The sequence below is a fragment of the Chelon labrosus genome (genome assembly GCF_963514085.1).
Source record: "Chelon labrosus genome assembly, chromosome: 10".
NCBI lineage: Eukaryota > Metazoa > Chordata > Actinopteri > Mugiliformes > Mugilidae > Chelon > Chelon labrosus.
The window spans coordinates 28,542,478-28,560,724 of NC_140360.1; the positions used below are offsets into that span (position 1 = coordinate 28,542,478).

An 18,247-nucleotide genomic window follows, 5' to 3' on the forward strand; every position below is an offset into this window, starting at 1 on the left:
AAGATAAAGGAATCCTTACTCCCCTTTGCTTCTCTATCTCCCTCTACCCCCATCCCCCTGTTGAAACCTGCTCTCTATTTGTCCTAGCTGTGGTTGTCTGAGGGATGGTGAAAAGAGGGATTCAAGCTGAGTCCCAAGGGTGCTCTAGGTCATGACTTGAAAAAGCTGAGGCCACAAATATGTGCGTGGAGTTGCATTTCTGGCGTGTTGAAGGTCCCAAGGCCTTCAATAAACCAGTACAATTTACGGACACACAATCCGCAGTAGTATTTGAAGAAATTAGGCCGCTTTTCAGCCTTCCGTTTGTTACAGAATTTGAAGTTAAACAGAGGTGAAACCTGGAATGTTGTGTTGAGGTGGAATTTGATGGTATTTGGCCTCTAATCCAGGCAACAGAAGGAGCAGCTTTTTAGCTCAGAGAGAACTGTTATAACAAATCTTCTGAAGCCTGTAAATATTTATCTGTGCTAACAATGACGGCACACCAGCGATCAATACTTCATTCAGCTCAAGTATTACCAATAAAAGCAGGCAGTGCGATAGGCTGATCGATACGCCAGCGGATACAGATCTTTTTTTTTTTTTTCTTCCTCAGAAGAGCTCAGCCGCTGTTCCACTCATTAGAAGTGAAATGACACGTCCCCCGTGCATCGGCTGCCATGTCATTGTACAATCCAGTTTATTGGCATCTGCCCGGCTGTCTCAGAAGCAAAAGGACTAATTGTTCATTGCTCCAGTCCCATTTTATTTAGACATCAACTGGCGAAGTGGCTCAAGGTTGAGTTTAATTCACATTCTCGCACACTCAAGGAGCTCTGTTAATCTCGTTTTGTAATGTGTTGTAAAGATTCAGAGTGGATGCCAGACCTTGGTGGAGAATGGGTGACTCGGTTGTTTCTTTCAAATTGCAAAAAATGTCTTATCATTTAGCCAGAGAGATAGATTGGAGATAGTTATGCCTTTATTAGCCCAAATTTTTTATTTTATTTTTTTAAAACCTGCAGGGTCGAAAAATTGGATGCTGAAATGCCAAACACTGCAATTCCTCGATTGGCCACTTGAGCTTCTAACTGCGACTCAGTACTGATAATCCTCCATGTTAACATGGTCAACAAAAGCCTGGTTCACAGTTCTACAGCCAATTTCTCCACTCATTACATCTGTACAGAGTTGTATTTTTATATAGCTCACTCATTAAAATGGTATGAAAGATTAATGTATAATTAAGGGTGTGGTCACTTTGATTGGCAGGTGTCAGTCCTCACAGATTGCTAACTGTCTGCCTCATAGACAGTATAAAGATGGACGTAGAACAGTTCCTCAAAAGTGAAGCCAAAGCAAATAGAGCTCCCCCTGGTGTCTGGCTGCAGTATAGGTCATAAGCTCCACCTCCTCCATGTTAGTGGATTGGACTTGGGCCAAACTAAAACACTAAAATACACGTCAAATATTTATTTTCAAGGATGGTTTCTGTCATTTTAGGTAGTTAATATAATACTGATGCATGTTCAAGTGTAAATTTTTACGGATACATTTTGTTTTAGTTGGTAAAAATAAATAAATAAATAAATACAGTGTATAACATTTCCTTGTAAGTGGTGGAGGTAGAGCAGAGTGCATTAATAATCTAATGAAAACATGATTGAGTCTGGCGGAAGTGTGGGCGGGTCATCAATAACGCGGCTCCACGGTGCTCCACTCTTGGATTGTACTGCACAAACTCTGCCCCCAAAATAGCATCAGTTTGGCTAATGCTATGGAAGAGGGGACGCGTAATCCATATTTATACACAGTCTATAGTCTGCCTAGACGTCACCTGGCCACCTCAGCTCCTCTCACGCTATGTCTTTTCCCCTGAGCTTAAAAACTGCTCATAAGAAACCCTATAAGTGACATGATAAAGGGTTCATTCCTCTTCATGTACAGTTAGTGGCGCCAGCAATACCCATGGGCAGAGGCATCTCGTTTTGGGGTTTTCTGTACAGGCAACCAGCCATGACATCTCAGGAGGGACTTCTTCACATTTAGACATTCAGATTTAGTACAAGTACTACAAACGTCACAAAACTCACATAACAGCCAAAACTCAAGAATTCACTCAATGTCTAAAATAATAAAATGATGATGTTTGACATCCAAAAGTTTTATTAAATACCATCAAAGTCTTCATTCCATTATTATATGAGTGCTGACAGACATGGGTGTAAACCACTACTTGATGAGTTGGCACAACCACAAGGCAGTAATTCTAGTTTAATACTCACACTTACGTTTAAACAGACCCATACCATTTTAATACAACATCAAAGACTGGCCAGCAAGCGCTCATGTGAAAGTTAATGGCACACTGAGCTCCCCTGCAAACTCTTCCATATGCCAGGGGAAGTTTGACAAATCCACTACATTTAACAGTCCACTGGAATCTGATAGTCAAATAGCTCTGTCCCTCCTTTTATCACTCTCTTTCTCTCTCTCTCTTTACGTCCGTCACGGCAGTGGGCTGGAAAATCACCCTTTCTGATGTTTGTCTTCTTTGCAGATTAAAAGTCAGATCTCTCTTTCTTTATTTTCCCTTTCCCCATCAGCCAGACCTCGACCATTCGCCTCTATTTTATGGCCGGCGTCACATCTGAATCGATGTGTGCTTCCCCGTGAAAGGTTGGGAGGCGGAGGGGGTAGCGTGAGGTTTGTGCGTGTGTGTCGGCAGTGTCTGCTGTCCCTTGCATGCAATTTTAAGCAGGCTGTGTCAGTCATTGGTCTGGCGGCATTAAGGAGACAATTACGACTATCTTTCACGATAATCATACAAGTGCTCTTCCAATTCTCCCTGGCGTTGCTCAGGCAGGGGCAGCCATGATTGATTTGGGCAATTTGTTGCACTGATTACGAGCGGCGTGGAGGACCGGCATCAGCGGCTCACATGCTCTTCCGTTCTACGCACATACACACACACAATTCCTCTCCTCCTTTTAGCTTTATTTCAAGCCCTCTCCTATCTGTCGGCAGTACGAAGAAACTGCACAGAGAGTTGATAGATGTTGGACAACATAACCCCCCAAGGTCGGACAGGGATGCTTTCTCTTTGCTGAAGAAGGCACTTTTCAGAGTTCCTTCTAGATGTTTCCTCTTTAGTGTGTGTGTTGTTCTTTCCTCATGTATTTGTGTGTCTGTCTAACTTGTTGTCTTTTTGCCCAGCTTTCCGTGCCACGGCCAGCTTTTGGGACGAGTCTCCGTCTGGTAAAACTGGCCCATTGTTTCACCTACCCTTCCATTCTTCTTTTTTTTCTCCTTCCTTCCTTGTGTCACGTGTCACGGTCCACCTCGTCCACCTGCACAACCTCCACCGCCACCACGTTCACCTCCAGACCTTTTCAAATCCCCACGCATTCAGCAACGCACTCACTAACCTCCTCCTGTCAAACACACGAACACACAACCCATCACTAACGCAAAACTGGCACTACCCCAAAACGAGCCCTGTGTGAAGGCAGCGGGAACAGAGTAATGGAAGTAATCTGATATTGCAGTGTTTCAGTATCACATCTTCCTCTCCTTCCAGCTACCATGAAGTTCAGTGGTTTCCTGCACCTGGACCAGGTGGAGGGCCAGGAGATTTTCCACACACCGGAGATGGACGACCCGAAGTCAGAGCTGTTTGGAGAGACGGCCCGCAGCATAGAGAGTGCTGTAAGTAGTGCAGGAACGAGCAGTGTTTGAAATACAGTCCAACAGGCTTTTTTTCTAGGCTAAATCTGCTGCAACAAAATATCCTGTCCATATTGAGGTAACCTTGTGACTAATGTTAGCTAGCGCAAGAAAACATTACATGGTGAATGTGGACAAATATGAATTGCTTCCTGCTTATGGTCCTGTTTAGCTGCTTTTGGTCTTGAAAATCAGTAACATATAGTTGTTGATCAAAGGACTGTGTAATGTGAAAGATTGTTGTGACAAAAACACTAAATTATTACAATCTCTGCATGTCCCTCAAGCATTTTAGACGTTTCTAGCTATTTGTTTTGGTTTATAGCCTTGAAACACAACAGCAAATGAATGTCAGTCTCACTCTTTATTTGCAAAATGTATAAGCAGGCCATAATGACATTTGATAAAAATGCCATATACTGTGTTTGCTGCGACTGCAAAACATGACAACTCAATGCAACAGACCCAAGAGATGATAGCCACTGCAAAACTTACATAGTCTTGCTGCATATTTCGTATTTTCCCGAGGATGTTTTTGAAGAAGCCTCAGAAACAACATTCAGAGCATCATGACACTCTTCGCCGAGAGCCGGTCTAATCAAATTCTTTCAGCTCCTTCAGGCGGGTTTCATTGCACGTTTTACAGGCTTGACACCTCTGAAGCAGCTGAGTAATATTCTGCCACGCTGGGCTGAAGTGATTTCTGTGGTCAGACATCTGATAGAAAAATAACAATGATAAAAAACATATTTGCAAGCTGCGGTCAGAGAGGAACATACATCATATCAGAGGCAGATAACATAGCCTGGCTGATATTTGATTTTTAATAAAAGGAGAGTATTGGCAATCTGGTGCATCAGGTGATCCGTAGAAAGTAGTAATTGAATACCATTTTTTTACCCCTGTAGGTATATCAGAAGAAAATAAGACCTTTCACAGTCATGCCCCATTGTTGTGGTTTAATATTCATGTTCTTTTCTTCTTTTTGGTGATATATAGTTTCTATAATTTATCAACAATTCACAAGCATTAACGTCAAAATTAGAATTCTGATCATGTCCAGGCTAAATGTTTCTTCAGACACATGGCTGATTAATTAAGACTTTCAACGGAATTTGTGTTAACTTAGAAAGAAACACTTCAAGTTTAATAAGACAACTATTACAAAAAAAACTAACAGCTCTATGCAGACTTGTGCAAAGACACATTTTTGGATTGCTTGGCAAACACTTCACAGTATGCAAAAGCAGCTTCTCGTGTGAGATTAATTAAGACTTTTTCAGCAGTTTGAAAAATTGTGTGCTTTGTCTGGGTATTTGTCTCACAAATTCAGATGGTCGTGGTGCGAGTTTCTGTTTGGTGAAGCCGACAGCCGGGCAGGCACACAGCCCGTACAGTAACCACAGTTTGGCCCGTGCAGTTTACCCTCGTTGAACTTCTCCACTGTCCGCTTTCTCTGTTGCGCTCAGACCTTTGAACGAACGTCTTTGTTGTCAAGCCAGGGCCTCGCTCCTCTGATGAAAAGGGAACTAGTGTGTGTGTGTTTACACAGTACGCTTGTACCAGCTGTTGAATCAATGTCACTAACCCCCACTGGGACCTAATCTGCTACCTCGTGGTGATTTGTGTGTGTGCTTGTTAACGCTCTCAGACTGTGTGTCTCTGAAGCCTGGTGCGCGACTTGACAACAGCCACCTCCTTTTCATTTTGCAGCACACACATGGACCACATACATCCACGCTCACACAGATATACAGATAAGCTGAACAAATTAGACTGGATCATCAGTGTCACTGACCAAATAAGCATCTTTTTCACTGATGCTCACCTCCTTATTTCAAACTCAGTATGTTAAGAGCATGCACAAAATGATTTCTCACATCTACCACAAATCACAGGAATCTCTTGTGTTTTGTCTCATACAACAATGATTGGCTTTAGTAAAATCTGTGGCATGCAGATGGGGTGTGGTGGAGGAGCACTCGCTGGAAACAACAGAAGTGTCCACTCAAAGGATACTGTGGTTAAGTGGGTTAGCAGGCCCCGTGGCTGCTGTGATTCTCACCAGCAGCTGAAATGGGGACGAGGATGCAGAGGATTTTCTTGTCGCTTTCGTAGACTGCTGAGCGTTTGAATGTGATTAATCCACCGCCACGCTGGCAAGGACAGAATTAAAGAGAAACACTGAGCATGTGTAACTTTTTTTGAAGTCCTAGCGTGACAATGGCCTAGTTTAAGATATAATATTGGCCCAGATTTAGGGCTAAAGGCAAGTATCACTGTTGGCTTAAAACTACATTTTAGTCAAACCTCTTCGTGGAGCTCCTCGGGCTGTTACAACATGCAGCATGGGCATTAGAAGCAAAACCAATCAGATTGTCAGGGTAGCACGACATTTATATTAGCTCCTCCTGGAAACTTGTTCCCATAATTAATGCCACAGCAGCAGCTAAATGTCAATTTGTCCACACCCAATAGGTTTCTGCTCTGCACCTCGATTTGAGAGGCAGTCTTTCAGGGAGATAGTATTCTGAAATTGGCTGCAATAATAGCATTGAGCTCATTACCAGCTTCATTCTCTCCTCCCACTCCCTCTTTCTTCCTCAGCTAAACGAGTTGTTCAGGAAGTCGGGGGTGCACAAAGATTTTATGAGCGTCCGTGTCCGCAACCTTAGACCCAGCAAATCCATCCTGGCCCTTGTCGAGGCCCACTTCAAACCAGGTGAGTGATCTTTATAGCCAACAGATTTTATTTTATTTTTTTTAGTAGCCAGTAGAGAGATATATGTGATTGCTCAATTTGTCTTTTAGCAAGGAGAAGATACCAAAATATTAAAAGAAAGTGGAAAAAGAGTTTGGCCACTGGCCACAAAGGACCTACTTTTTATAGAGAATAATCTACCATATCGCCTTTTTAGTACATTTAATTTTTAGTTACTCCTTGAAACTACTCCTGGAAATTAAGTACTGGGGCAAAACAATTTGGCCTGGAATATTTAGTATAGCACAGATTTAGCCTGGAACCCAGACCAACTTCCCCATCCACAAGTTTTTTGTGGCGGAAAGTTGGTCTGGAGTCGCTCCTATGCAGTGATGGACAGAGGAGTAACAGCGATGTAGTCATACTTGTCATGTGAGCGCTGTGAAGTCGAATTTGTCTACAATAAAATAGTTCTGATTGGTTGCTGGAGTATCTAATTGTGTGCAGATGTATTTTTTTATTGGTCGAAACGTGCCCCATAATGAAATCCAACGCACTCACCCATATGCAGTAGATAGAATTTTCTTAATGTTCCGTAGTTTTCTCAAGCTAAATTTGTGTAGGTGCGGCATATTTAACAGCAGTATTCTTCATTAGTATTCAAAGTAGTTGTGCTATAATAATAAAAGTGCACCTGCTCATACTTATTCATTCTGAGTCATCATAAAACTTTAAATATACAGTAGTTCCACTACAGAAAAAAACAGTTTAAATCACCACATCTTTGCACTTATGCCACACGTAGCATGAACTGCTCCAAAAATTCTTCAAAACACATAAGGATTTTATAATGTTGTAAGTACTCAGATTCAGATCTGCATGCTACTATGGCCGAGAGAGCTCAGCGCCCTGCAGCAAGACAAGCAAACAGACAAAAAACAAGCAAATTAAAATCATCTATTTGAAAATATATGCGCCACAAGTGCACACTCACAACACAACCAAATACAGGCATATAATGCAAGTAGGGCCAATGACAACTGAAATGGAGGATTGTGCTTCCTCTGCACAGGCCTGTGCTCCCTGAGTGTTTTCTGCTTATTTTTTATTTGGCTCATAATGTTGCAAGGCGCTGAATATTTTTCCTCACTTGCATCTTTTCTTTTTTTTTATTACTTTCTATTCAGTGCCAACTTAATCTCTTGCTTGCACCAATTTGCCTGCTTATTAAAAACAACCAGCGCCATTAGAAGCTTTCCTTTTCTTAGATGTTCAGAGAGTACTTGTTATTGTTCAGAGGCAGGAAAAGTTACTTCAGTGATCATGCCGGGGAGATTGCTGACTTGTGTTTGGCATTCAGTACAACTGAAGGCACAAGGCGTGTGAGAAACACAGAAACAAAAGACACAAACTAAATTCAAAATGGAAACAGAACCCGACGTTGCTCTCAAACAGATTCACACAGGCTTTAGTACACTGAGCAACTGAAGTTTTCTTGATGTGTTCAACGTCTGTTTACATTACGTATTCACAGGCCTGTACAGTATTTACTACTTTTCCTTCCACACATATAAAGTGCTGATTTTTCATTATTAAGGCAAAGTCTTGGATGCACTGTATATGCTGATATATGTCACAGCTGGTCTTCTACACAGCTTTACAAAAAAAAAAACATCACCCACCTCCTTTCCCTTTTTTTCTTTTTTACGAGCACCGTTTAGCGTCCTTCATCTTTTTCACATGGGCCGGCGGGTGCCGTTATGTAGCACTCCACCATGGCCTGTAAAGCAAACATCTGTGGCCAACATTATGAGAGCGATTCATCTAGAAAAAAAAAAAAAAGCCGGACAAGCGACGGCTGGAGGACAAGTGGTCCGCGGAGACCCTCCACCTGTCATACACAGGGCTGCCTGATATATCCATTGTACCATTGAAGAAGCTTGAGTCCTGTATTTGCTTCACAATGCTCCTCAGAGGCCTTGTCCTGAGTGGTTGTATGTCTTGTTTATTGTAGATACAAGATACACCGTGGAGGACATCGTAGGAGCCCTGCTGAAACAGTTAAAGGCCTCCAAAGACACCAGCATCTCTGTGAAGAAGCCGGAGGATGAGAATATTCGCTTCACCAATTATGGTAATACAGTGTAGACTTAACAGGAGTGTGTAGGGATTAATAAAATGAAAGGGGGTTTTAAGTTATTCATGAGGTGATTTATCAAAGGTTCTAAGAGAAATCACAGGGCCACAGCCTCAACACATTTTAATGTCTCTTTTTCCAATTTCCATTGTTCTCTGCCGGGACTGTTGACAGGCCTGTCCTCTTCCCCCATCTTCACCACCACCACCACCACCACTACGGCATCCGTCACCACAGCTGCTCCCACCACCACGACCAGGCCTCCACCGACTTCCTCCTACTTCACCAGTCGCCCACTGGGCACCACTCGCAGGCCTTTCAGCAGCAGACGTACCACCACAACCTCAGCACCGGTCACCACGCCACTTCCCACCACCACCGCAGCCATCACCACGACGACTGCACTGCCTCCTGCCACCACCATCCCCAGCATCAGAGGCAGGCATGGCCACAGGGCCCAGAAGCCCTGCGACTCCCACCCCTGCCTCCACGGGGGCACCTGCGAGGACGAAGGCAACGACTTCAGCTGCAAGTGCCCTGCTGGGCGAGGAGGATCTGTGTGTGAGAAGGGTGAGTCAGGCAGTTTCTTTTCATTCTCTATAAATTAGGAACTATTTATTCTCCCATATATGTTATTACTCTTCAATCAAAAGTTTCAAAGTCTGAGCCTATTTTAAACTCTTCTAAGAAATGACCTGGAAAAGACCTTCCCTATAATTTGGTACAATTGCAATTAGCAAATTCAAAGAGTGCACCAATGGGTAGCATTTAGCAAGATCTTACAGCGACAAAGGATTTTAGGCACTCCACTTTCCTTTGTGCCAGTCATTCCTTTCAGCTGTTTTATAACCACTCCTTGACCATATCCCCAAGGGCTTTAATGCATTTATACCGTAGCAGAAAGCCAACATTATAATAACAAAAAACCTCAAGCATGAAAGGGATAATTTATTGGAGGAAACCTTTATTTTAAAGAGAAGAAGAAAAGAAATATATTCCAATTGTCATGCAGTAGTTCTAATTGTAGTAAGAGCAACGTGATACCTTAAGTGGCAGTGGGAGTAATGACTTTTAGTTAGCGCCAGAATATGTAAATCAAATCTTGTGTGATCGCAGCTGTGGATTTATTGGGTCATATAAACAATTTAACAACAGTCACAGCGCGGGACAGAGGGTTATTTTATGTTAGATTTTGTTTTAGAAAGACTCGCGGACCAAGAGCTGAGGAGTGATTGAACATCCCTCCTCGGTGCTTCAAACTCATCTTATTCAGACATCAGCCGACACTTAGCCATTCAGCAAAGGCAACACAGGATCCAATCAGTGCCTCGGAGAAAATCAGAAATCATGCAGAACTTCTTGAGGAGCACAGCCCTTTTGTTTTTTTCCCCCTCTTATCCTACTTTTTTGGGGGAACGAGTAGTGACCTCACACAGCTGCATCTTAAGATAACTGACACTAATTGCTTTGACGGGGATTAGCTGGGGAGAATCAGTGTGTGTCTTTGAGTTAGACTGACTGAATGAAATCGTGCACACACACACACTCACGCACACGCCAGCCTCCCCCAGATCAGTCAAGTCATTAGAAAAGAAGGAGCTCATCAGCTGCCATTCTCCTCAGAGTGACGGACGGAAAGGCAGATGGACAGAGAGAAAGGGAGACAAAATGGATGATAATAATCATAATTGTGGAGTGGATAAAAAAAAAAAGAAAAACAAATGATTCCTGTGTGTGTGCATGACTTTGTGAATGTGTATGACTGTATTAGAGAGGGTGAAAGCCTCCTCCCCTTTCTCAGCCTCCTTTTTTTGATAAACTCATAATGCATTTTTTTAAATAATTTCCTAAAATAAGCTGACACAAAGGCTTATTTTCTGTCAAGAGCCAATGACACTGCAGCACCACACACTTAATTAAGCATATTAAACTTCTATTAAGCTAACCCCACAATAATGACAATATTGCGTGTTGTCTTTATTCGTCTGCAGTGATCAAGTACTTCATCCCATCATTTGGAGGCCAGTCCTACTTGGCATTCCAGACCATGAGCGCTTACCACACTGTCCGTATTGCCATGGAGTTCCGAGCATCCAACATGACCGGTCTTCTTCTCTACAATGGCCAGAACGGCAAGAAGGACTTCATCTCTCTGGCCCTGGTGAACGGCAGGGTCGAACTCAGGTGAGCAACGGTTGTTTCAGATTCAGATTCAGATTCAGAAAACTTTATTTGTCCCCGGGGGGAAATTTAAGCCACAAGTGAGCAGCTTAACGTGCAAGTACAGACATTTTAAGGTGCAAAAAAAACAGAAACAGAACAAGATACAAAATACAAAGTATATAAGTAAGTTTCCCTGCCATAAATGTTATGACTATCCAAAATATCCATGGTTGAGTTAGTAGTAGCGGCACCCTTGTCGGCTATTGATTCTGCGGCTTTTGTTTGATTTAATTTGATTGGCGATTTTATCCTCCTAATCCATCCCCTGAAAATTCGATGGAGGTTTAATGATCCCTACGAGGGAACTTGGCCATTGGAGCAGCAGCAGCTGAGGGAGAATGTAAATAAGAATAAAACAAATAGACAGCACTGAAGATAATGAGGCAAATAATTATAGCAAGTAAACATGTTGAAGACGGCAGTGCCAGAGAATATAGATACAGAAGCTTGTTTGCAGATTTGCAGGTTGAGGCCAGCAATGCTTTCAGGAAATATGTTGAGACCTTCGAATTAACAGAACATTTACAGGCAGTAGGAACATATGCACAGTGACATGTGCAGGAGGCCTGACATGGGCCTTTGCCATGTTATTTTTAATCAAATATATATAATAAATATATAATATATGTTCAGATGGAAGCAGTGACATAGAAATACATTTCCTTCAGAAATTTATTGATAGTGATACGATGTAAGCTAGATTCATTTTAAGGTTATTTATGTCACCTTTGTGGTTCTTCGAGTATTGGACTGGTTTACAGTAAAACTGACTGCGCTCTCTATTCATAAACTACCCAGACCTGCTTAAGGTCAAGATCATTGACTGTGTAAATATTTACAATGTGTCCCCACTTCCTTACATTGGCAAAGCTGGCGCTATTTTCCCAGGGATACGGGCGGTGTCATCTTGCAAGCTTGGAGTCAGAGTCTACTAAAAACAGAAAAATGGAAACAATATGTACTACCTAAAATGACTGAAACCATCCTTGAAAAAAATGCATTTGACGTGTACTTTCGTGTTTTACTTTAAGTCCCAAGTCCCATCCACTAACATGGAGAGGGTGGAGCTCATGACCTATGCAGCCAGTCATCATGGGGAGCTCTACTTGCTTGGGCTTCACTTTAGAAGAGCTGTTCCACCTCCTTCTTTATACAGTCTATGGTCAAGATAGTAGATAGTAGTATTTCCCCTGCCCACAAAAATGTTTGTGGGGGAAAGTTCACGCTGGCTTCCGGGCTACTCTACAGAACCAAAATTATATATAATAAAATTTCAAACAATTTCCAGTGTGTGTTTGCCTCTCCGTTAGTTCAACTCTCCCTGCCTGATAAATCCATCTTCCATCCATGTCCTCGGTTAGCAATGTAGAGTCATTGTTAAAGTTGTCATGCCTACAAAATTGATTCTGACATGTGAAATTGGTGTTGTCCACCTTTAAGATGTACGGTACATTTAGTATTATCAAGTGTCAGTTTTGGACTGATACTGGCAGTAAGTAAACATTTCATCCAGTCTGTTGAAATGGTACAATTTTCCTGACACCTACACAAACACTAAGCATTCATGTCTTCTCCTGCTGTGGAACTGTATGAATAGAAACTCTTTTGGGAACGGCAGTGTCTTTAGAAGAGCAGTGACTAGACTTATTAGAGATTCTGCACCGCTTCTGTTGTGGACCTATTATTTCAAGCACCATTTCCTTATCTTTTGGGTCTCGTATTTCGCCCTGACCCCTCAAAGCCCTTTTAGTTTCTCCCAGCCTGGCCAGGTTAGATTTCTCTATTCAGAGTGAAATCAATAGCAAACTAAAGGAGATCATTAGTCACTTGTGCTCTCAAATGCAGCTCAGCCTCAATTCCAGAAATACAGCTGTGAGATTACCACCCACAGCTCTGCAAATCCAAGACGTGGGGAGAAGAACTAATTATTTGTGGCAGATAATTACTCTCAGGTTGCTTTAATACTACCATATGTGTGGGTGCACGTGGTGGCTCTTTTCTGCGATGATATGGCTTTTTTCTCAACAAAACCTCATTAGATAAAAGGTTGAATTAAAATGAGGCAGTGAAAGACATTTTTTGAGTGAGCAACTGCTTCATTCCAGTCACATACTGTTGTTAGGAATCCCAAATGGGAGGTCTCGTACCCTCTTTCTTTCATCTGTCTCTGTCTTGTTTAGCATTATGAGCAGATTTATTCTTGTCAATAGCGCTGCACGATACGAAACAGGCATAGTCTTGAAAATAACCCCCCAGGTCTGTGCTCTAAACTTGTATGAAGTGTTAAAGTACACGGATGCAGAGTAATCTTTGGATAAAGCTGACTGAATCAGCATCTGAACGTGCTGTTATCTACTCTCCTCAGGTTCAACACAGGTTCGGGTACAGGCACAGTGGTCAGCAAAGTTCAAATCAGTCAGGGCCGCTGGCATCAGCTGGTCGTGACTCGCAATCGCAGGAATGCCGTGCTCAGTGTGGACGAAGAGCCACAAATCGAAGGCGAGAGTCCACGGGGCACGGACGGCCTCAACCTCGACACCGACCTGTTCATAGGAGGCGTGCCTGACGACATTAAACAAGAGTAAGATCTTCCATTTACAACTACAGTTTCATCGTTATGATAGAAGTTGCTGCAGGAAGTAAATGTATCAACTATTGCTTCCAGTCGTAAATCTTTTAATATTAACTTCTGTGTTCCACTAATTCTAAACATGAGCAACATTTTTATTATTTGACACGCCACCCCCAAAACAGGATGAACTAGGCTGATGTACAAAGCAATATACAGAAGCCACCCCAAGGGCCCTGCCGTTTTAGCTGATATTGTGTGCTACTAGTGCATGTTCCCAAACACATTTGCAGTTAATGACTATAGGGCCTCCAGGGGGACTATTCACGGCCTTGGTTGCCTTGTTGATAATCCGGCCTTGGGTTCTTGCATGGACTACATCTCCTAATCTCCCATATGAATAGTAAAGTGCTTTGGATAAATGGACTGCATTTACTTGCATTTGTTTTATACCTGGCATTAAATCATGCCAGGATAGTTACCGCCTAGAAAGAGTTTCACAGCTTCTAATGGCCCCTTTATTGGTATTAATAGAACTTTATATACCAGCGGTATATCATACATTCTGGATTACTTTAAAGCCACGACTGAAGAGAAACTGTGAAGAATAATTCTTCTTTGACCTCCTCCCTTATGAAAATACACACCTCTACATTAAATTATATATCGGTGTTATATTATAAGTTGTAATCATGATAATTTACTACTACTGAAACATCTGTCAAATCTGTTGTATTGAATTTAGTGATGGCTTTAAAGCTGCTCTCAGAATGTTTTTTTTTTTTTTTTTTCTGCAGCCCTCTAGTGGCCTTATTATCGTCTTGTAGAGATAATGTACCATAAAATAGTCAGCCACTGCCGCTGGAGATGGGGTTTAAGTGCTCACCCCAAAGCCAAAACAGTTACATAAAGTATCTTAAATCTCAAGGTTTTCTGTGAGTTTATTTATATGACATGTGCATCCATTTCTGAAAGTATTATCTGAGTATTAACAATAACTTCCCCTTTCTTCCATTTTTCTGCATCATTATAGCTATACTGCAGAACTTTTCTTTTGCCATTTTGGTAGTGATACAGAAACTGTCGACACGTATCACATATGTGTACAGTCCCTCAGTCAGTTTTTCAGCATAAACAAAATAGAGCTCGGGTGAGTAGTGTCATAATTGTCACTTTCTGTCTTGCTCCCTTCTCGTCATCAGTACACGGGAAAGGACAGCGGTGGCCACAGGTTTGGTGGGCTGCATCCGCTTGCTGGATGTCAACAACCGGGTGCTCAACCTCCAGGAGAACGGAGGCGACATTTTGTACGGCAGTGGAGTTGGTGAATGTGGTAACAACCCCTGCCAGCCAAATCCCTGCAAGAACGGCGGTGCATGCCAGGTCAAGGAGGCGGAGATGTTCCACTGCAAGTGTAGCAAAGGATTTTGGGGTAAGGTGTTGACAAAAGAAAGGTTCATTACTGAGGCGCTGAGGTTAGCAGTTTTCAGAATACTCATAGTGAGACATCTCAAAAGTAATAGAATTCTGAAGTTAATTCCAGTCAAAGTGTGGGAAAAAAGCAAGGAAATATATTTATGTAATTTTCAAACTTTTCTAACACCTTGTAGTTGATACTGTGTTTATATATATATCTGTGCTGCCTTCTCTTCAGAGATTCAGAGTGGTCATGCCTTGCTCGCAAATCCCCAGTAAGCTTGACAGGCTAATTTGACAGTGTAGCTCATGCCCCCAGCAGGAGCACTGGAAGTCATTTTGTAAACACCCAACACCATCAAGTCTGTGTGTCCAACGCAGAAATGAGAGATTAAATGTTGACAGAGTGCAGACAACATGAAAACTTTGAACAAATTCTCAGTGATTGGACTCTGGCCTATCTCTACTTCCACATCCCTTCCTCCTCTCGTTCTCCCCCCAGCAGATGGCAACTAACAAGCAACTGAGAGAGACGGTATTTAAGAGCAGACACCATCAGGGCCTAGCCAACCGTGGCCCTAGCTGGTTACACTGTAGCCCACTGCAGGAAGTTTCACCAATTAACTGTCAGAGTTGACTTTTTATGCTTGAATAGCAAACGTTTTTATACCCACATAAGAGCCACGTCATCGGTTATCCTATCTGTTTTAAGTTGCAACGACCGTTGTCCTTGAATTTAAAATGTGGATCAATAAAGTATCACGTTACATTATTATAGCCTTTCATTTAGGTGTTTTTATGTTTTGTTGTTCCTGGGAAGCTTGAGGAGGAGTATAGATAACCCTGTAGAAGAAGCACTGCTGCGATAAGGGCTCTGCTGGCAACAAGGCACAAAACGAATGGTGATAATGAGGATTGGACTGTTGCCTGCGGACTTGTCTTCAAGTTAATTTTGTCATGATGTCAATTTAAAAGTGGCCATCATTTCCTCTCTCTAAGGGGGGTGGGGGAGGTGAGTGTTAGCGGGAGGACATGTTAGGATGGCCAGATGAAAGAGAGGTGAGATAGTATTAGAGCTAAACAAGAAGGGTGAGGAGGAATAGATAAGGGAAAAAAGAGATGTAGTAGGGAAGAAGTGAGACCGGAGGATACAAGACAGCTTCCAAAAACCGAAAGAGAGGAAAACGGGTCAGACCTGTGAGCTCAGCAGGGATGAGGTTCATTAAAGCGCTCTCCTCACCACAGGCTCTGACTGCTAAAGTAATGATGGTTGAATTCAGATGGGCTGTGGCAGAGGGCAAAACCATCATCCACCAGACGCCCACAAGCCTTTCCCACAGTCAACATTGGCCCAGAAACATAGCCGCGTGGCAGGGAGGCTCTCCACTGTTTAATCTGGACGTGTAATATTTCAAAATCCTATTAGAAAATGACCTCTATTACAGAGGAAATCCTCAACCCCGCTTCTCCCTTCTTTTTTTGTCTGCCCCTCGTCTCAGATGGGTTAAAACAGACAGTGGTGGCTGAAAATGTTGGTGCTTGTCGCATGGTACATTTCTCACAGTGGATATCTATGTATGTGTGTGTCTAGGTCCAAAATGTGCTGATGACCATGACCCATGTGAATCCAACAACTGCCAATCGCCTTCCCAGTGCCAGGCACTCCCAGAGGGAGGCTACAAATGCGAGTGTCCCATGGGACGTGAAGGGAGACTCTGTGATAGAGGTAACCTGACAAAACACTGTGCTGTACATCCTGGGGTAACATCATTCTTGAGGTATTCTCCAGAGCACCACTCTTTTGGTCTGGAGTCAGCTAAGTAGCCTCCTCCTCTGTTTTTGCCTATTTTTTCTTCTTTTCTTTCCGCTCTGTGACATTTCCATCCGCCCTGACTCGAAAAGGGAGATCAAACGCAGAAGTAAGGGGGTGCGCCTTCAGGGTTGGTGGGTTGCAGAACTGAGGTAGATGATTGGCCCCGTCGGGCCTTTCACCACATCGACTCGGTTACGCTTGTTAGTGGGTAAGCAGAAGAGAAGCTCCCTCCCTCCCTGCCTATCCGCCCACAGGTGTTGTGTTCAAACATGATTGTTGGTACTTAGTCTCACATGGCAGAACCAGGCTGCTGCTGGGAAAAGACCAGAGCACTGCTCAGCTGCTTTTGAAGTTCATCATTAGCACTTTTGGCGGTGTCACATTCTGAAGTCTACTCATGTATTTCCCTCCCTGCCTTTGTAGATGTTGTCATAAATGTTTGCAGAAGTTGACTTCTGCAACTGCAAATTAAAGAGAACATAGTGTCACGCACATTTTGAACAAAAGAATACCGTGCGCCCTTGTACTTCTGGGAATTTAGAAGAGGCACATGGGAATAGCCTCCCTCCAAACAGGTGATTAAAATAAATTGAGGTGAACCAAAATCAATGCTGTGTGAGCGAGAGCATCTCCCATTCCAAAAGGCTATTTTTTTCACAGGAATCAATGAGATGACTAATCGCATCAGTCCTTCCTGCCCATGGTGATTAATGGAAGCGTCAGTCAGCCAAAGTGTCAGCCCCAGACAGGAGCTCAGAGATGAGGCAGCATCCAGGCGGACGTCCCCTTTGAGCGCTGCACTGAGAACAGTTAAAAAGACAGGTAGCTTAGAGGCCACTCATCAGGGGCCTAAAGGTGAATTAGCCTTAATATGAAGTGTTTGTATCTGGGTGTGTGCGCACGTTCAGCCGGGCTGTGGTTTTCATTTCAATTCAGCCAGGGTTCATCAGCCCAGCTCCCTGCTATAATATTCTCAGTCAAGGACTTTTCTCAAGGGTGTTCCAGTAGTATTGAATGGCCTACTTTTCTCAGTGCTTTTACCCTGTGATAGTGTAAATCATTACAATTTAGCGATGAAAGCAGGATCACTTGGACTCAGACACTCTATGAAAAAACAACTGCGGGTGAGAAATTGAGCTTCAACATTGTTTTACATTTAGCAACCGAGCCACAATAAGTCAGCGACCAATTGTGTTTGTGTGTGAATCGGAAAATGCATGCAATTGCCGAAGAGACTGATTAATTGTGGGTGGGACCAGGAACTTTGATTGTGGATACAAAGTTTTTTTTTAGCTGCTTTGTTATTCTTTCTTTCCTAATTGTTGTTTGTTGTGATTACTACCTAAGTTACAGTACTTATAAACTTAGGTAAATATAAACTAAATTCCCTAAAGAGCTTACAGTCAACCTTAGCAATACATGCAACAGCTATGTAAGTGTTACTCCTGATATGTTTCAGACATTTGAGAAGTGTAGCTCTAAACTCAACTATTCTTGGTCTTCAAGCTTGGTTTCCCCAAACGTCACGTGGCTCTTCCTGGTCACCCAGCTCATTCCAGTCCTTTGACCTCTACTGAGTTATTGATCACGCTGCTTTCCCTTGAAGCTATGGGTGAAAATAATAAAAGCCGTCCACACTGCTCTATAAGAGTCACAGTCTGTGCGCAGAGTTCAGTTTGGTAC

General features: G+C 42.8%; 1 protein-coding gene across 1 annotated transcript in view; it reads left to right on the forward strand.

Moving 5' to 3' along the window:
* Positions 1–18,247, forward strand: part of agrn (agrin) — a 246,976-nt gene that overhangs the window by 207,578 nt on the left and 21,151 nt on the right. The window contains exons 20-27 of the mRNA XM_084553868.1: positions 3,560–3,687; positions 6,313–6,427; positions 8,421–8,540; positions 8,718–9,113; positions 10,535–10,727; positions 13,132–13,347; positions 14,538–14,767; positions 16,343–16,477. Coding sequence (XP_084409994.1) covers positions 3,560–3,687; positions 6,313–6,427; positions 8,421–8,540; positions 8,718–9,113; positions 10,535–10,727; positions 13,132–13,347; positions 14,538–14,767; positions 16,343–16,477 — 1,533 coding nt within the window. The remainder of the gene's footprint in view (positions 1–3,559; positions 3,688–6,312; positions 6,428–8,420; positions 8,541–8,717; positions 9,114–10,534; positions 10,728–13,131; positions 13,348–14,537; positions 14,768–16,342; positions 16,478–18,247) is intronic.